General features: G+C 32.5%; 1 protein-coding gene across 1 annotated transcript; it reads right to left on the bottom strand.

The window, feature by feature from the left end:
- Window positions 1–13,221: 13,221 nt before the first annotated feature.
- LOC128177530 (uncharacterized) lies at window positions 13,222–20,161 on the bottom strand. Its single transcript, XM_052844254.1, has 3 exons — window positions 19,827–20,161; window positions 18,692–18,832; window positions 13,222–14,323 (listed from the first exon to the last, which is right to left on the bottom strand). The coding sequence occupies exons 1-3, from the start codon at window positions 20,062–20,064 to the stop codon at window positions 14,178–14,180; spliced, it is 525 nt and encodes a 174-aa protein (XP_052700214.1). The 5' UTR covers window positions 20,065–20,161; the 3' UTR covers window positions 13,222–14,177.
- Window positions 20,162–21,117: the final 956 nt, after the last annotated feature.

Genomic DNA, 21,117 nt, shown 5'->3' with positions numbered 1-21,117 from the left:
CGCTAGGCACTGTGTTTCTTCCCAAGTCAAAGGTTTCTGATCCGCTCTGCCTCTTTGTGAGAAGCGGATCTAGCGGATCAGAAACCCTTGACTTTGAAAGATGGGCACTGTGTTCTGTTAAGGTAATGTTTGTGGCTTACGTTGGATTTTTCATTCTAAGAAAATGCACCCAAGTTTATACATGATATTTCATTCACATTCATAGTCTTTTTTATCAATAAATTCAAAAGATTTTGTCCGTCCGATTTTAGAACTAATAATGGTCAAATTTTATTTTAAACTGCCGATTGAATAAAGTTGCAAAAATTTATCAAAATCTTCATCATATTTGGGGATTGGAGAACGTTTGGGAGTGATACATGTATATCCTAAAAATGTTCAATTATAATGTTCCATTTATCATATCAATCGTTACTTGTAATTTTCAAGCAATTTCAAACAATACACTCCAAATAAGATTTGATAATTTGGTCCGATTCCGCTACTTCAAAGGTAAGAATAATTCAATTTTCAATTGTGCTACACGATACCTTTTTAATTAAAAAAAATATTTTTTTACTATAACCAAATATCTTATCAAAAACAAAGTTTTATTTTCTAACAATATAAAAAACGGTCCGCTTTATATGTAATGATCACAGTGAATATTGAAAAACTGTTTCTTCTTGTGCTCGCGTTCTCTGTTGTAAACGGTATACTCTGACCAGTTACAATGTATTATTCACCACGTGATTTCTAAGTCAATGTAACGTGTGATTATAGTACCGCTACTCTAATTTTAGACCACTCATCACAATATAAGTTCCACCCTTTATGCATATTTATGAATCTTCTATTCAATCAAAGGCAAACAAGTCTAAATCCCAGATATTTGCAGACCAGTAAGAGGGAAAAAAAGATTTAATTTATTGCAACACAGTTTAAAACCATTATGACAATAAATTTCTATTGGAATTTCACCAAACTTTTAAAGAAAGAATTAACGCAACAAGAATGACCGAAAAAGGACCCAAAATGCGGCGATCAGCCCAGTCATCCTTTTCTGATCTTCTTTTAATTGTAACCTAATACTACTTTTATTAAATTTGAAAATACTGTAAGTTTATATAATTATTAAGCCTCACGTGCATTTATGATCTTTTATTATTATGTATCAAACATATGTTGCTTCTGCTTCTGGGCAACTGCAATAAATCCAAGGATACAGTCATGAAATCTTGGGAAAATTAGTGGAAAAGACAAGTAAAAAAATTACGGCTTTGAAATCCGCACTTGGAAATAAGACGCGCACTTGTTATATTCCTTGAACTTTGAGAAAATTCCGCGTAAAAACGTCAAAAACTCATGACGTCGTTTTTAATGTCGCAGTGACGTAAAGTTTTCTGTTCAATAACGTCGCAGCCAGAGGGTTAAGGGCAATCCTAGATTAGATGTTTTTAACAATCTTATATTAAATTTCTACTTTGTTTATGATTTATGACAAAAAGAACTATAATTTAGTAATGACATAAACATAAAAAGAGAACAAGTTATTAATGACATAAACATAAATATTAGATCATAACAGCTAAGCATATTAAAGGTCTCTCTGGAAAGTCAAGCACAATTTGAATTGTTATTTGAGAAATTTAACAAATACAATCCGTTCACAGTTTCTTAAAAAAATAATGAAGGGTATTGGTCTCCAAAATAGGAGTTTCTTGCTCTGACTGATATTGGTCCTAAAAAATTAATTTTCATGATTACTGATTAAGTTTGATGGTCTAGCATAATTTTTTTTTAAAAATTTATTAAGGTATCTCACTTCTCAATGCTTTTGTATCAAATTTTTTTTCGGAAATATATCATTGAAATTGTAGACAGAACTAGATTTTTGGGTTCAAAATATGGTAAGTTGTCTTTCATCTTTTCTCCCATCTACAGTTCTATTTACTCGAGAGGCCAGTGGTCTTTTATTCACAAAATTACTTACAGGATCGTCCCGTTTTGTTTTTGCAACTTTGTTCGGCTTAACTACAATAGTTTCTAAAATTGTTGCTTCAGCTAGGAAAGCTTTTGTCTTATAATGTACCTTTATATCTAGGATTTTACCATACTGGTATCTCAAGTCTCCAAATCATCGAGAATCACGTTAGTGTCTTTGCACAAGAACCTTTTGTTCTGACTGGAAAGATAGAAGATACAGCCATTCTTGTATTGGACGGCACCAGTGTGTGTGTGTACATGTGTGTGTGTGTGTGTGTGTGTGTGTGTGTGTGTGTGTGTATATATATATATATATATAATTTCCCAATACAACAAAAAATAAAAAATAAAAAATAAATCGGCACAGTTTTAAATAATTTAAAAATGATAAATATCCAGAATAAAATCACAAATTGATCCTATTAACCGCAAACGTTTTCGCCATTCCTGGCTCTTCAGGCAGTTGTGTACAAATGACTAATATGTAACGTAGTAACGTCAATAAGCAAAAGTTCATTGTGACGTCATAATAACGTTAAAGTAGCGGAAAGTTAGAGTCACAGAGCAAAAAGGCGCTAAAAAAATAATAATCGCAAATATAACAAATGATTCAATTATATCACATGCATATAATAAATTGTTCACTGGGTGCGATTAAGTTTTGGTTTAAATAATTTAATAAAGTGGTCTTCCTTGGCTAAGCGCAGTATTTCATTTTCATTTGGAAGTTTATAAAATGGGAATAGGGTAAATTTTCCCTGGCCGCATTCAGCAAAATGTTCACAGCATGGAGTATTACGAACACTCGGGTCTTTAATCTGTTGCTTGTGGACACGAACACGCGCGTTTAGTTTCCCCGTCTGTCCAATATAAAATTCTTTGCATGTTGGGCAAATAGCACAATAAATAACATTTTCCGATTTACAGTTCATCGACGAATTGGCCCGAATTTCCATCCCAGATTTTAGTAGAATTGTATTTCCTTCTTCTATGTAGGCACATGTACCACATCTCGGGTCGCCGCATTTTTTCACAGATGGAATTTCCTCCTGCATTGTAAATCGGGCCTTGGTCAATATGTGTTTAAGATTTGGTGCTTGTCGTTGGCTACTGATTATGTCCTCGGATTGTAATAATTTCTTCATATTTTTTGACTGTTCTAATATAGGGTAAAGTCGTTTTGCGTCTGTTAGAATATTTCTGTTCCTTGGATTGTGGGTCACAACAAAAGCAAGTTTCCCGTCGTTGTTGCGATTATTAGAAGACCGGCGAGGATTACGTAGAACATGTAATGGAATTTGTGTCGCTCTTTTTACTCCAGCGTTGATTAAATTTTTCGGGTATCTCTGACGTTGCAGAAATATTTTTAATTCTTCCAGACGTTTAGATCGTAAGGTTTTGTCTGTGATAATTGTACAAATTCTCCGTGCTAAGTTAAACGGAATATTGCGTTTTGTGTGGGAAGGGTGGCATGATCTAAAATCCAGATATTGGTGTGTGTCCGTGGGCTTACAGTATAAATCCGTTGTTATACATGACCCATTTTTTATAATACGTAGATCTAAAAATGGAAGTTCCTTGTCACTCTTCTCCATCGTAAATTGTATTGATTCATTTAAAGTATTTAGTAAAGAATGAAATTTCTCTAAGTCGTCTTCCCCTTTAGTCCAGAAAATGAAACAGTCGTCAAGATAGCGTTTCCAATTGGATCCTATATAGGTACTAAGTTCGGCATCAAACACTTCTGATGTTCTTTCAAAAAGTGTATTTTCTAAATACCCCATTACTAACGTAGCATATGTGGGCGCAACTTTAGTCCCCATAGCGGTACCTTTTGTTTGTAAAAAGAATTCCTCGTCAAAGTGAAAGTGGTTATTTTCCAGAACTAATTTTAGTCCTTCAAGTATGAATTCTTTTGAGAACCGAGTATTTAGAGTGTTTGGATGTCTGTCTATCCAGTAATTTATGGCCTCTAGTCCTAATGTATGTGGGATGTTAGTATAAAGACTTATAACATCGAAGCTGACGAGAATTGTTTTAGGATCAACACTTTTAGGAATATAGTTCAGAAAATCCATATCATCTCTGACGTAACTAGGTAATAATTCACAAAGAGGTTTCAGTATAATGTCCAGTAAGTTACTTAGTCTTTGAGTGCTTGATGCTGGTCCAGCGACAATAGGACGAATTTTCAAGTCGGTTGGTTGAGGTATTTTAATATATATATCAGCACAATTTTTTACCGCGTCTTGGATTTCCTTAGATTTGTGAATTTTGGGCAATCCATAGAAGTTACTGGATTTTACCTCAAAGTTTGTCAAGTAATCAATTTCATTTTTAGTCAGGTTTTCGGCATGTTTTTTAATAAGTTTCTCCACTCTCAGCATTGTGTGTCGATCCTCGTTTGTTGATAATTTACGATAAAAACTTGAATTAGTTAGTTCGTTCAACACCATTTCTCTATAATGGAGTTTATCCATAATAACTACTGCGCCTCCTTTGTCGGCTTCTTTTATAATTATTGTTGAATCCCGTTGTAAGTTGTTGATAGCATGTTGTTGAGATACGGGTAAATTATTATTTATTTTTGTTTCTCCATTGTTTGAGATTGCAGATGATTTAAGACACGTGATGTATTCCTCCAGATGTTTGTCCCTGTTATGAGGGGGTCTAAAGCCTTTTTTATTACGAACAAATGATTCATCCTCATCTGCTGAGTTTTGAAAGAATTCCTTTATATATATATATATATAGTTCCTATGGACATGTGGACATGTTTCTCTATGCACAAAGGTCTTTCTTTCATAAAACCTAGGATGATCACTAGCACTGGTGGCTATATAGTAAGTGTGAAGTGGTCATTATTATTATTTGTAAATGGCAAATATAGCGATGCACGCATTTTGAAAAATATGTTAAATATCTAATGCGGAATAAATAGTCGACTGGCTAAATGAAAATGACATATTTATTCTTGACCGTGGTTTCGCGAGGTAGTTGAAACAATAACTGACTTTGATTTTCAGTGTGAGATGCCAGCATTTCTGAACAAAACGACGAAACAGTGTACAACAGAGGAAGCCAGTAGCTCCAGGCTTGTTACAAAACCTCGTTGGGTGGTAGAATCTGGTAACAGTTAATTAAAACGTTAGAGATTTCTCTCCAGTGCACGTTGTCACAAATGCACAACTACCATTCATCGAAGTCTATGTCAAAATTGTTGCAGCCTTAACAAATGCTTAAAGACAACTTCTTGTTTCTGATAAACCATAAGGCAAACAGCTACCCCAACAAATGCTACTTATGAAATCTAAACCAAATCATGTTATGGAAAAAGTGTCAAATATTAAAATTACAAAGAAAGAAAACTGGGTTAAGCTTAATGCAAGAGCATCAGATGTCAGATTAGACTTCCCTGTCTTATCAGGACAATACTAAAAAGACATTACTTTTAGCATATATCAGTTGAAACAGGCAGTTAATTATGTAAATGAACATATAAGCGCGCAGGGTAGTTACGAGTTTTCTGTGAATCGGAATGAAAATCTTTTAAACTTTATACATGTTAAAATACAATTTCGCCATGTATCTTAAAAAAATGCAAGTGTTGGATTGAGAAGGATCAAATTCAGAGAGTAGTCCTATATATGGCTTGTACTGCGAAAGCAAAGTAGGTGCTAGAACCGACGGATGCTGTGCCCATGTTGCTTCTGTTTTATGGTTTTTGGACTCTGCTTGTAATCAGCCTCACACACTAGTTCCTTCTAAAACCAGCAAATTCAACATGTCGCCAATACATTTGAGTAAATCTTTTTTAACAAGGTGCAGTATTTATGACTCCAAACTTCGAAGTGGTATGCTGTTTTAATGTTTTGTTCGAAAGCGCTCATATTTAAAAACCGAATTCTGTAATTGTTTCAACAACACTGCAATTCCGTTAGGTGCCTGGGGTTCTATTCTATGTTTTAAATATGAAGAAATTTCAATAAGACGAACAGAAAATGCATCAATTAAAAAGGAATATTCCAAATTGTAACTTATGTCCTTTCTATAGCAGTTTCTACAAAATTGGCAGCAAAATGAAGAAATGTTTATTTAAAAATGAGGTGATATGTCTTTTGCCTTTTTAGTTTAATCGGTAGTGAGCTAAGGTTTTGGGTGATCAATCAGACGCGCCAAAAATAATACAGCTTAGTTATTAGCAAAAATCCTGCCGAATTGACTGTGTTCAATAAATCCAAAATGGCATCGATAGGTACTTTGTGCATTTTTAAGTAGGGTATTATCACCCCTGCGAATGTTATTGTCATTTTAACTTATACTTCCGCTCGAAATTTCACAACTGAACAAATCTCGGTGAAGTCTCGTGAACTTTCATTCGAGCACCTCTTGATTTATCACATACTTAGCAACGATAAAGAAAACATTCCGAACACTTTCGCATGGGTGATTATGAGAAAAGTATATAATCGAGTTTATCCCTAAAAGATAAACAATGTTATGTAGAAAGACTTTGATTTTTTTAATGATTAAAATCCGGAATATTTGTGTCCCTTCAAACTGTTTTGACCTTTATTTATCAAAACCTTTATACGCTTGCGCATACTCATCTACTTCCTTTTTCCGCTGTATCAGAAATCAAAAGGACGCAGACGAATTTTCTGACAAATAATATCAGTTGAAATCAGTGGGAACTCTGTCAAAAAACGTAAGTTGTTTCCAAATATTTTCATATTTAATGTACTTTTCATTGTAAATAGTCATTAATTTACGGTTAATTCGATTTTATATATCCCCGAGTACCCAAACTCCGTCACGAAAAGCAGAAAAACCCCTGCGTTTCGCTGTAAATTATTTTTTGTGGTTTTTATCATTTGCAATCACTAAATATAATCTGAAACAATATAATTTATAAAATTATTAACAAAAATATTTTTATTTTTATTCAAATAAGCCCTCTGAATACGACGTTTATCACGCGTGCTTATTATATCTTATCTTATATCCGTCACCCACATGCTCTATGATATGGCAGGGAATGAAGACACATTAAAAATTTAATTAAAACTCCATTTGCATCTAGTCCAAGTTATAATAAGTAAAAAGGTGCATACAATTTAATTGTATTTAATTTCATCGAAATGAAATGATATATTTATATATAAAATCAGCCATGTGACAATTTTCACGCACCATTATTTAATCGTTCATTACGATTTAACATCAATTCTCTGTAACTACCAAAAAAACGTGGCCACGCACTATCATAGAATTGAATTTTATTTGACTTGAAAGAGTGTTCCATATGAAGACTCTCTGTGGGTATATTTTTGACTGTTCATACTCAGTTTCCATAGCAACGACATTGAAACATTTTGCTGCTTCTGGCCAAAATGACATATAGAGTACTGTTATATAAAAAACTCGTATGATCCCTAAATGCATGGAGGTTTGATCATGACATTGGTTTATTTTTATAAGCAAATAATCGATGTAGTTGTACACAGAAATCAATTTAAGTGAAATCTACAGATAACAATACCATCGGTTTTTGTTTCATAGATTTAGCTTATAAAATAGTGAAAAACAGGCATATTAAATAATATCAATTTAATTTTAAGCAGAATTGAAAGCTGGAATAAACATTTTCAGTGAAGGTTGAAAACCTATATCCAAACTATATATAGTACGTAGCTTAGTTACTGAAATAAATGTTCTAAATCTTCTTGTCAGTGTCATATCACTAGAACACACCAGTAGATTGAGTAGAATATTCTAATCTTGAGTGTTATTATGTAAAAATTTTTATACTGACCCTGTACTGAGATACACTGTATTTGATAACAACAACAATAAGGATAATTTTTAATGAAATATTTTGTGACAGTAGATAATGTGAAGACCAACCATACTCTTATCAATTTCTATCATTTATTTTATATGCCATTCATAATTTTTCCATACTTTTCAATGACAAATTACAATTTATTATAGCGTTTACACAAGTAAGCAACTTGCCCGAAGAACAGGTTACTATTTCAGTTAATGGTGAGCCCTGTTATGCTATATCTAATTCAGTTGCAGCTATTAATTAGTGCATGCAGCTATAGACTAAATTCCAAGTGAAAATAACATTAATCAATATAGCTTGAGATAATAATTAAAAGCCATTTCCTCTTTTTCACTTTTGAAATTTTTTACATGTAAACATAAACAGATCAGGGTTTTGCTTCTTATTTGAAAAAAAAAACCCAAAACATTCAGTCACATTTGAACATGTCTGTTGTGGTATTTTATGCGAAATACATACATGTTCCTGTAAATGCATGATTTTATTAAATGATCCATACATGTAATATTTTACTTTTTCAACATTGCAGGGTGTTGAGGAAAATGATTAGAACAGTCCAGTGAATACCCAGACCAGCAAGACAGTCAGACATACAATGCTAGATGAACAAATAATAAACAAACTGAACTCGCTAAAATATTGAGCAATTCAACATTAATTTATTGTCACTGTGTTGTGTATTTTTATTTTATTTTCATGATTTGGAATATATTTTGAATATTAATTTGAAGAATTATTTATTAGTTTTTAAGTAAGTGTTGTTTTTTATTTCTGGAGTTGCATTGAAAAGATATATCATTTCCCCCTTGTGCTGATATTTGGAGTTATCTGCCCTTTATCATACAAAAAAAACAATTTAAGCCTTCTTAAAGTGGTTAAAATCATAAATATTGTTATCTATTCAAGCAGTTAACCTATTTCATTGATGGAAAATATCTAAAAACAGGATTTTATGCATGCTATTATAATTTGTTAAGACTCAATTAATAGGCTTTCTTGCTTGGAGTTATCTGCCCTTTGCAAAACATATATAGTAACAATTCTTATAAAGCCAAATTAAGTTATCCTGATACATTGAATTTTAAATATTTTGAAATATTTAATCAATTTCTCAATTATTTAAGCAAAAAAAGTATTTTAAAAGAGTTTTATGATCAACTTATTGTTTAAAAAATATTTGATAAAATTTTTTAGGGGGTTGGGAAGGTGTCAAATTAACAAATTTTGGAAGTAAAATAAACAAAAACAAAAAAGATACCCGCTCTAGTTTTTGTAAATAATATTTAATATTAATATGTTTTAAAATTTGCATTTGATCTATTTTTTTCTTTGCCTGCAATTTTTGAGAGACTTTAAAAAATACAGGGTGAAAATTGAAATATCAAAATTTAGAAATTTTGGCCATCTTTGAGCCACCAGCTTTAAAATGAACAAGGACATTGAGATTTTTTTTCTCTTGTATCATGTACATCTATATTTCATAATTTGTACTATGTATATTATGTGTGAAATATCTTGAAAATTTATAAATGAGCCTGTCCTGTGACTTTGAGTTTACCTTATTTTCCAACTCAAAAACTGTGTATTTGGGCCCTAAATGAATGAAATTGGTTACCATGGCAACCAAGGTAATGGGCATCATTTTGATGGTGGATAATGTCATACCTTATGGGTATCAATCACCTGAGAAAGTTTCATGAAAATCAGAGATCATGCGTGCCATGACACTATAGTAAAATTTTGGTTTTTACAGAGAATTGATGATAATATGTGTGACCGTTGGACCGAACGCAGATTTAACACAGTGCAGTTTGATTTATGTATGATTAAATCTATTTAAAACGCACACAGTAGGATCCGCCTGCATGGTTGCCTACTCATACCATTCGTCAAAGTTAAACTAAACGTCGCCTGCTCAGTCTACATTATGACGTCATATTTCAGACGTAAAACGTTCCAGGTTTGTCTTCGGAAATAGCCGATACTGCCTGTAATTTTCTTTTCACAGCAGGAATGGGTCAATATAAGGCCAATAAACAAAAATTAAGAAATATCATAGTTAGATTTAATTTAGGAACGAAGAAAAACTGATTTTAAAAACCAGTATTGTAAAGCACATGTATTTAGAAGTACATGTATAAACTTGTGTGATAGGGTGATATCTCATATTAATTAAGTCATAATTTCATTATCATGAAATTATTAATTAATAGTTCTATAAATTATAAGTTTACAGTATTTACTATAAAAGTTGTCAATATAAACAACTTTATGTACAACCTAACAGTATGTAAATAGCTACATTGTTATTTATATAGTATGACATCACAATGGTCATTATGGTCAGTGTAAACCTGTTTTAGTTAATTATATATCACATGGTCAATTCTATTTTTGAATTCTCCATTTCATTGGTCCTTTAAATTCCCTCTCTTTGCTTTGTCCTTTTTGATCTGATCTTCATACTGACCAGATGTATTTATCTTAAGACCAAGAAGAAATCTATAGACTGTAAGTAATTGTTTTATATTTTATGCTATTAAGATTACTGCTTATCAATAAAGTATATTATATTTGCTAGATAAGTAAATGATATATAGTGAAATGTAAATCTATTTAATTGTAAATTATCATGAGTGAAAACTTAGTGTTTGAGCAACACTCATTATAGTTATTTTAATAATCTTAAGCTAGATAACCTAAATGTAGTTTTAAGAGTATTGCTATATGTATATAGATTCCATACCTGAAGAATATAGAAGGATCATGCAGATGCAGATCAATTAGGCTTTGTGTCACACATAGGTATGCATATATATATAAATATCAGATTTGATACTTATTGCGTAAGTTAAGTTTAATATGTTTTATTTATTAAACATTAATAACTATCTGAATTATTAATTACACAGGATAAATATTATTGAACTCTTTATATATATCGGTTAGCACTGTGATAAGGGGAATAACTCTTGCTTGTTAACTGTGCTTGGCAAAATCATGAAATGGATGTTTTGATTCTTATACAATGCAATGATGTATTATGTGTGATCTATTTTATTTTTATGATGATGTGAAATTGATAAATTACTTATTGTGATACATGTATTGTTAAATATTTCAGAGCTTATGATATAATATAAAGTCATAATAGAGAACCCTACGTTGGAGTTGTTGTTTTTATCTACAATAACACCATCATTACAATGGCGCCCACGTTGGGACTGGCTGGACATACATACTGAAGCAGATGCGCCCTACGATGGATGCGTAACCCGGAGGACCCCAGGACGGACCAGGAGGAGCCCCAGGACGGATCAGGAGGAACCCCAGGACGGATCAGGAGGAACCCTAGGAGGAGCCATCAACTGGACCAGGAGGGACCTATCAGGACCAGGACTTAGGATCAACCCCAGGACTAGGACCCCTGTCAAGGACCAGGATCATTCACATTGTGAAGATAGTGACTTCAGTGTTATCCATTGAACCTCTGACAGTCAATTTATTGAACTGCATGTGTTTTTCATTAGGCTTAATTAGGCTTTGTGTCACACATAGAGCTTATGATATCATTGTAATGATGGTGTTATTGTAGATAAAAACAACAACTCCAACGTAGGGTTCTCTATTATGACTTTATATTATATCATAAGCTCTGAAATATTTAACAATACATGTATCACAATAAGTAATTTATCAATTTCACATCATCATAAAAATAAAATAGATCACACATAATACATCATTGCATTGTATAAGAATCAAAACATCCATTTCATGATTTTGCCAAGCACAGTTAACAAGCAAGAGTTATTCCCTTATCACAGTGCTAACCGATATATATAAAGAGTTCAATAATATTTATCCTGTGTAATTAATAATTCAGATAGTTATTAATGTTTAATAAATAAAACATATTAAACTTAACTCAGGCAATAAGTATCAAATCTGATATTTATATATATATGCATACCTATGTGTGACACAAAGCCTAATTGATCTGCATCTGCATGATCCTTTGTTCTCAAGTTCAGTTGTCGATAGTCTACGCACATGCGCAATTCATTATTCTTCTTTCGACAAAGGACAACATTACTTGACCATGGCGACTTAGATTTCTTTATAATTCCTCCTTCTTACAGCTTTCTTAAGTGATCTTTAACCTCTTCAAACATAGCAGGTGGAATACGTCTTGGACGTTGAGATCAAGGAACTCAAAGGAATGATTCAACAGCTTACCACCAAAGTCAGTGCTATACCTATGTGTGACACAAAGCCTAATTGATCTGCATCTGCATGATCCTTCTATATTCTTCAGGTATGGAATCTATATACATATAGCAATACTCTTAAAACTACATTTAGGTTATCTAGCTTAAGATTATTAAAATAACTATAATGAGTGTTGCTCAAACACTAAGTTTTCACTCATGATAATTTACAATTAAATAGATTTACATTTCACTATATATCATTTACTTATCTAGCAAATATAATATACTTTATTGATAAGCAGTAATCTTAATAGCATAAAATATAAAACAATTACTTACAGTCTATAGATTTCTTCTTGGTCTTAAGATAAATACATCTGGTCAGTATGAAGATCAGATCAAAAAGGACAAAGCAAAGAGAGGGAATTTAAAGGACCAATGAAATGGAGAATTCAAAAATAGAATTGACCATGTGATATATAATTAACTAAAACAGGTTTACACTGACCATAATGACCATTGTGATGTCATACTATATAAATAACTATGTAGCTATTTACATACTGTTAGGTTGTACATAAAGTTGTTTATATTGACAACTTTTATAGTAAATACTGTAAACTTATAATTTATAGAACTATTAATTAATAATTTCATGATAATGAAATTATGACTTAATTAATATGAAATATCACCCTATCACACTTGTGTGACGAATCAGGTCGTACCAATTAAATAAAATAGGGTAGAACAGGGTATTTCCATGGTAATAGCCTGTTCCCCCTTGGAAGTAAAAATGGAATGTCTCGAGGCTATATAAACAGCGGTAGTCGGCAGAATCAGGGAGTGTGATCACTGCAGCCAGACTGAGAAGATCTCTAGGAGCATAGAGTAAGTAAAGGATACGTAGGGCTGAAGAAGCCTTATAGTATAGGTTGCGCCAGTTGATCAACCACCGCAGCTTTGACACTTGGCAATACAGGCTGAATAAGCCTGTACACCAGTGTCAAAGGGAGCTGGGGAAATCAACTGGTTAGAGACCTCAGGACAGTAGCCAGAACCCTTGGTAAGGCCAATTGTCTGGGGGCATTGGTAAAGGGGTAGTTTGGTAGTCCGGGCTAATGGACGGGGGAAATTGGACTAAGTTTAACAAGGGGAAACTGGTGGTTGATTTGGGCTTAGGTAAATCCATGTGAAATTAATATTTGATTAAGTGCGAATCGTCGTAAATATCTTGATTAAGTAAATTTATTAAAGTAATCAACGTAAATATATTGATTCAGTTCGTTTTTAGCCTGAAAGACAACAGGCCAATTTAGCCTATAATAAAATGCTCTGCAGAATCCCGGGTGTAACCGGGTACGTGTCCAAATAAATAATAGCAACCGCTCGGCTGGACACACGTTACACTTGAAACCAATTTATTTAAACAATACCCAAAAAAAATGCAGAGAGAAAAACGATAGAACATTTTCTAATATGAAAGGACTATGTGCGGTTTGGTCAAATATCTGCCCCCGATTTTAACCAATTTTTAAATAGCGTCGTATAAAAATAAAATCTTCACAAATCATTGTATAGAGGATGTATAGAGGATGCCTATAACTTAAATCTTGATTTTAGTCACCATTGCTCATTGTATCTATGACGTCACCTAAATGACCTAATTCCCGCAAATTTGCAAACAAATGAAAATATTCTCATTTTTGCCCTATATTTAGCATTCGGAAGTATAGAGCGCAGGTCTGCTAAAGTGCGATTTTTACATATATTTTTCGTCAGATAGATATACACATTATACTAAAAAATTGTACTTGAGCAAGCCTGCGTTCGATGTTTCCGAGTCGAAAAACCATCGGAAAACACCCATATTTTGCTACAAAACATCAATTTATCAAAATAATACAATCTTCATCACGTCATTTCTACATTATGACGTTATTGTGGTGATAACCTTTTACACCTTTATTTCCAATATGGTTTTAAATATCTTTCACCTAATTTTTAAAGCTCTTTCTAAAACTTTGTTTTGGGGGGCAAAAAATGCATAAAACCGCACATAGTCCTTTGACTTTTATTTGACAGAAAGGCAAAATAAAATCCAGAATTGGATTTTGTGTGGCATTAAGGGACAGGTATGACCTCTATCAAGCCGAGGACGCTAGAGCAGCGGCCCCACCGGCGAGTAAAGCAAGGAAAAGGACCCCACTCCCTAAGATTGGAAGAATGGCTCCGATGTTTCCTGGCTTTTTACTAGTGGTAATGACCGGCATTTTGGTCGAATGTGATGTTTCTGGAAGAAGAACAAATTATACTAATTATATACTAAATTCACGATAAAATGAACTTAAGTTACATGTACATGTATATATATACTTACTATATGTATATAGAAATAATAAACTCGAATTTTTTGCCTCTAATACCGTAAACCGGAAGAGTACTCATCGTCCGTCTAATGTTTCATAGATTTTAAACATCATTGGTACTTGAAGATCACCAATATGTTTTTATTTTTTCTCGATTAAGTTTCGCTACTTAATAATCAATAAAAAATCCTAAAAAAAAAATTCCGGAAATCATCAAGATATTTTGATTTGCATTACATTCTCGCTAAACCACGGGAGACTCATCACGGTGTTCATATATGAGAAGACAGAAATTTATATATTTATTTGTTATTTTATAATTTCTCTCATAAGAAATCATAAATACATATAAAAAGAATATATCGCAAATTTCCAATAAAGATTAACACATATTTGTATTATTGTTTCTGAGTTTATCCATGCAAATGTGATATTGTGGAAACATAGACTAAAGGCAAAGAAATATTTGGTTCCATGCAAAAAATTCACATGATCATTTTTCTAATGAGAATGTAGATAGATAATGAAGATAAATGTTGATAAAAAAAAACTTATCAGAATTTATATAAATCATCTGAAATAAATGTAACTAAAAATGAATTAACCTTTTTCAATAATTTAAATATTCCTAGAATATCTGAACAAGAGACAAAGAAATGTGAAGGTGAAATTAAGGAATCAGAATGTCTTAAAATTCTATCCGACTTCAAACTTAATAAAACCCCAGGAACCGATGGCTTTCAGGTAGAGTTTTATAAATATTTTGGAGTGATATTAAAGACTTAGTTCTTGAAAGTATAAATTTCTCCATTAAAAAAAAGTGTATGTCATATGATCAAAGAAAGGGTGTCATCACTCTAGTACCCAAAAAGGATAAAGACAGAACTAATTCAAAAAACTGGAGGCCTATATCCCTTCTAAATTTTGACTATAAATTAGTGGCAAAGGTGTTAGCTAACAGAATCATTGACAGTTTACCAAAATTAGTTGATCCTGATCAAACAGGTTATATAAAAGAAAGGTTTATTGGTGAAAATATTAGAACTATTTCAGACCTTATTGCATATACAAATTTGAAAAATATCCCAGGCTTGATTTTACTAGTAGACTTTGAAAAAGCTTTTGATACAGTTGAGTGGTATTACTTAGAAAAATTTCTTAGTATATTTGGGTTTGGAAATAGTTTTAAGTCATGGGTCAAAATTTTATATACTGATATTTCTAGCTGTATAATTAATGATGGATACACCTCAAATTTTTTTCAATTTAAGTAGAGGAGTAAGACAAGGCTGCCCTCTATCACCATACGTATTCGTATTATGTGTAGAAATTTTAGCAATAGCAATAAGACAAAATAAAAACATAAGAGGTATCAAAATAGGTGAAACTGAATTTAAAATCAGTCAACTTGCTGATGATACAACTTGTTTTCTTAGTGATGAAGAGTCAGGTTATGAAGTTCTCAACATTATGCAAAGGTTTTATAAATTATCTGGACTAAAAATAAATTTGAATAAAACAGAAGCAATCTGGATAGGATCAAAAAGAAATTATAAACCAGGCACTCTGCCAGTAAAATGGTCCAGAGGGGAATTTTTCTCCTTAGGTGTTTGGTTCAATAGTGAAAATGAAAATAACGCTGTCGACAAAAACTTAAAAACCAAATTAGAGGATTTAAAAGTAACCCTTAATCTCTGGAAAATGCGCAATCTATCACTTTTAGGGAAAATTTTAATCGTGAAAACATTAGCGTTGTCAAAACTTGTATTCCTAGCCTCTGTCATTCCAATACCAGAAAACATAATTAATGTAGGACAAAAAGAAATAAATAAATTTATATGGAATTCGGAGATCCCTAAAATAAAATATACTATTAGCTGTCAAAAGTTAGCTGATGGTGGACTAAAAGCTCCAAATTTTGAAATTCAAGTTAAATCACTTCAAATAAATTGGATCAAAAGATTTTTTAGTGAGAGGGATGCAAAATGGAAAAAATTAATTAATGCTTTTTTTTAGTAAAATAGAAATTACTGATCTTCTCTTAACAAGATGTAGCCTGCCAAGTTTTCCAGCTAAGTTACCTACCTTTTATTATAATATAATTACTTCATGGAAAATATTTAGAAATTGTATGAATGAAATCAGCATAAACCCACCCATTTTTACAGAATGCTTGTGGTTTAACAATTTTATATGCATCGACAATAAATCAATATTTTTTTTCTGAATGGTATAAAAATGGTATATTGTTTTTAAAAGATATTATTAACAATGATGGTTCTTTCTTAACCTTAGATGAGTTTTACGAAAAATTTAAATTTAAACCCTCTTTTCTTCAATACAACAGTCTTCTTTCCTCTATCCCAAATAACTGGAAAAAACATGTCAAAGACAAAACACATCCTCCCCATAGCGAAGGGATTATAATGCACCCCTTGTCTGTTCAAGGAAAACTTATACCATTAAGTGAATTAAAATGTAAAGATGCATATTGGATTTTAATTCACAGTTGTAAGGAAATTACTCTCTGTATCCAAAAATGGTCAGAAATATTTGGAGTAGAAATTCCAGTCTCTGATTATAAAAAGATATTTAATTTACCTTTTCAGTGTTGCACAATCTCTTCAGCTCAAAATATTACACAGAATCATAGTACATAACAAGTCGCTTTTTAATATGAAATTGATTCCAAGTCCGAACTGTAACACAGACAACTGTAATGAAATTGACACTATACATCATAGATATTTCCAATGTAAAACCATACAAATTTTCTGGAAAGAACTAATATATTGGTGGCAACAACATATAGAAAATGTCAATCACTTAACAATGCAAGATGTCATATTTGGTATCTACAAAGTAAAAAATGTTCCACTAAATTATTGAATTTTACTTGGAAAATGCTTTATACATCTAATTCATTCAAAATCTCTTGGCAAACAAATTGAGTTCATTGCTTTTAAAATTTTTCTAAGAAACAAACTTCATGCGAAAGAAAATTATCTTTGTTCGAAGAATCAAATGCTCATTTTTAACGAATTATGGCAGCCAATATTAGTTAACTTATAAACTGTAGTCTTTCAGTATTATATGGATTGTCTGGATTGTTTGAAGATTGCTGATTAATGTTAAAAACTAAGAAGCATGTATATTTTAGATCAATGTTAATATTTTAGCTCCATGTCCAAGGTACTCGTATATTGATCTGTTTCCATGCTATTTATCATTTATTCTATTGTGAAACGTTTTGAATTATGTTCTAAAATATATGTACCATAATTGTTGAGCCAATAAAATATTCACTCACAAAAAAAAAAAAAAAAGTTTCGCTGATCAATAATCAATAAATTTTTCCTAAAAAAAATAATTCCGGAAATCATCAAGATTTTTTGATTTGCATTACATTCTCGCTAAACCACGGGAGACTCATCACAGTGTTCATATATGAGAAGACAGAAATTTATATATTTTTATAATTTCTCTCATAAGAAATCATAAATATATATAAAAAGAATATATCGCAAATTTCCAATAAAGATTTACACATATTTGTATTATTGTTTCTGAGTTTCTCCATGCAAATGTGATATTGTGGAAACATAGACTAAAGGCAAAGAAATATTTGGTTCCATGCAAAAAATTCACATGATCATATTTCTAATGAGAATGTAGATAGAATGTTCGCCGTTGCATCTTTGCACTTTTACTCCTTCTCCGCCGCGCCTTCGCAACTTCGCACTCTCGCATCTTCGCCCTATAGGCGAAAGTGCAAAGGTCGAATTAGCCCCATCGGAACAACATACAGAATGGTCTTTGAGAAGAAACATTTCAACAAAACCCCGGACTTTGAGTAGTTGTGTAAAACAGAAATGTGACATAGGCATAGGCCTGTTTATTATCAATACTTCATTATTCATTTAATATCGGGCAATTCAGTCATTGCTTATGGAAATCAACAAAGCTTGTCTGGCTCTAGAGCTGTTTTACATGTAACAAGATCCTAGACTTCGGGTAGTTGTGTCAAACAGAAACATGTGACATAGCCCTCTCTATTTCATTGACGGCCATCAAATGTTGGTTCATTAAATTCCGCGACTACGTAATGTGTGTATATTTCGCTAGAGAAAAACAATACTTCCAATTTGGTTTGATGCAAAAAGTTGAATTTTAATTATTGAGAAAACCCAAGGTCTGGTTGAAAATACTCTATATACTAATTCTTCCTTGTGCAATTGTCACCCATGGGTATTATACCCAGTGAGGGCTAGGAATATAGGGATTGTTTTTACCTTCACAATTGGGTCCGTAGTAGCCAATGTAGCATTCACAAGCGGCTCTAATTCGTTCATATTCATCCACAATCACACTGCATTGCCCGTTCACCCCACAGTCATTCTCAAAATTGTCGAACGGACTGCAAAAACCCAGATCTGAAGCAACAACAAATTCCTATATTATACTACACCAAAAAAATCACATCTTGAATGATATCCTATTGCAAATTCTTTATTACAATTTGTTTTCCCTCGGACTGAAATGTCACATTTTCATTGGATTAAACATGGCACGTGATTGCCTCATATATCTCTATGTAGGTTCTGTGAGGATTAATATTAGGCAATATGGCCGTCATTGGCCGCCGCCTCACCTATTCATCTCGATATTTCATATTATTTAACACAGAAATCGTGTTAATAGTAGGTCATTAAAATATTTAGAGTAGTGGCCCTTTGGAATTATTTTTTAAATTAGAGTAGTTGCCCTTTGAATATTGACGTCACATTGTTGTGTCTGGAGCAGAACAAAATGGCAGCGTCTAAATTTGCTCAAATCTCTGCAGAAGTTTAAAATTGAATAGCAACAAAACATTGTAAGTAATATGGCTGAAGCAAAGTTTTTTTAAGCGTATTTGAAAGGTGGTATTGATAATTTTGAAGAGTTTGAATGAGTTTAATTGGACGAAATGTAAGGCATCTTGTACATGGCTTTGCGTATATCACCGCTATTTGTGAATGAATATGTCGCTTGATAGTCCTCGGGAAAACAAAACACTTATTACGTTAGTTACTGACTCACTACGGAAATATATTGGGTTGATCAATCTCATAGACGGCTCGGCTTCGCCTCGCCATCTATGAGATTGATCAACCCAATATATTTCCGTAGTGAGTCAGTAACTAACCTAATAAGTAATAGTATTTGTTTTAGTTTAGGTAAACAGAATTCAAATAAACTGTTTGCCCCCCCCCCCCCCTTCCAAAAACGGACATGGGTGATTTAATAAGTTTAACTTACAATAAACAATAATATTCATATTGATAATAAAAAAAGGTCCACACTTATGAGATCGGTTAGTAAATAAATTTAGTTTTAGGGAATAACATTTCATATAGTATTGATATTTCGTCGCTATCAATTACGTACCTGCGCAAATGGTTACGGTTTGGCCATCAGATTGAAATGGCAAATCCACGGCGTCGAAACCATCGTTACATTTACACTTCTTCACTTGTTCAGCAATACCAGGAATAACTTCACATTCAGAATTGTCGGGGCAATTACTATTATCCTGGCATGATTTAAAATACTTCTCTACTGCAAAGGAGTACTTTACTTGGATGGAACCTACAACGCAAAGCAAAACCCATTGTAGTATTTGCATGGTTGGATTACTTTCTTTTCTCGGCTTGCAAATCTATAATATACGATGCGTTAGTAGTGTGGAGATAGGGAGCGTCTGATGAAGTACATGTACGTAAGTTTCATGAAATGTGCAACGAAAGAAATTACACATAATTATATATATATATAAGTGACTACATGTATGCGCACGCAGTTCCGGGTGTTGCTAAAACGCGGTTCGGACGGAAAACGGACAAGAACTATGTCGTTTATCGCTTCAATATTGTATAGATTTGACACAAACTTTTACTTTGTAACAATTAATATCTTATGAATGATTATTATCAAAATGTTGCTTAATTATTTTATATAATTCCTACGAATGTCTATCATCTAAACCATTTATATAATAGTGTTGTGTTGTGCATGTACTATGCCTATAGTCTGTCCCAAGATATTTTTGCGGCATATTTTCTTAAATTATTCAATATTTATAAATACCTCTTGGTTCAGACAATGTTCATTCAATAGTATGAAAAAATCCCAAGATTTCCCCTTTGAAACGCCCCCTCTAGCTTGTCGGGTATCAGTACACGGCTAAAAATAAAAAGTCTACGAGGTTTTTCCATTGCCAAGGAGATGAAGACGCCCGGATGATAACGTTGAAAAATTGCGCGAGGTGTCCCGAGTATTTCCGAATGGAGAAAAGATGTCAACATTCCCCATTATAAATCTCAGTAGGAAATCTGTTTTCGTTCCTGTGAATTTTTACGAGGGATAAATGATAATGTGTGAATGAAGTTATCTTGGGAATTTTCCCTTTCATCGATTTTAACTGCACTTCAGTCACAGGTATGTGTATTTTTATTAAAAACCGTTCAAATATGCAGCATAAATATCTTGGGACAGACTATAAATAGTAGTCAGGGTTTGAGACATAGTGCATGAGCCGGAGGAAAAATCACGGAATGCACGAAATAATCATGATGATGTCAGACTCAAATTCCCAAAGGAGACGATTTGGCTATTTCTTTTAGCTAACGTAGTGATGTACATAAACAGTAATGTAGTGAATTAACTTACTTGTTACAAT

The sequence above is a fragment of the Crassostrea angulata genome, chromosome 3 (genome assembly GCF_025612915.1).
Source record: "Crassostrea angulata isolate pt1a10 chromosome 3, ASM2561291v2, whole genome shotgun sequence".
Lineage (NCBI taxonomy): Eukaryota > Metazoa > Mollusca > Bivalvia > Ostreida > Ostreidae > Magallana > Magallana angulata.
The sequence above is the reverse complement of the archived record's forward strand: the minus strand, read 5'-3'. Positions and strand labels throughout refer to the sequence as shown.

What these genes read in the sequence shown, in the direction of transcription:
- LOC128177530 (XM_052844254.1), bottom strand. Translation starts at nt 20,064, where the DNA reads ATGCAAATACTACAATGGGTTTTGCTTTGCGTTGTAGGTTCCATCCAA. An exon ending in AACCGTAACCATTTGCGCAG is followed by an intron (nt 18,833 to 19,826) that starts GTACGTAATTGA and finishes TTGTTGCTTCAG; the next exon opens with ATCTGGGTTTTTGCAGTCCG. An exon ending in CTACGGACCCAATTGTGAAG is followed by an intron (nt 14,324 to 18,691) that starts GTAAAAACAATC and finishes TTCTTCTTCCAG; the next exon opens with AAACATCACATTCGACCAAA.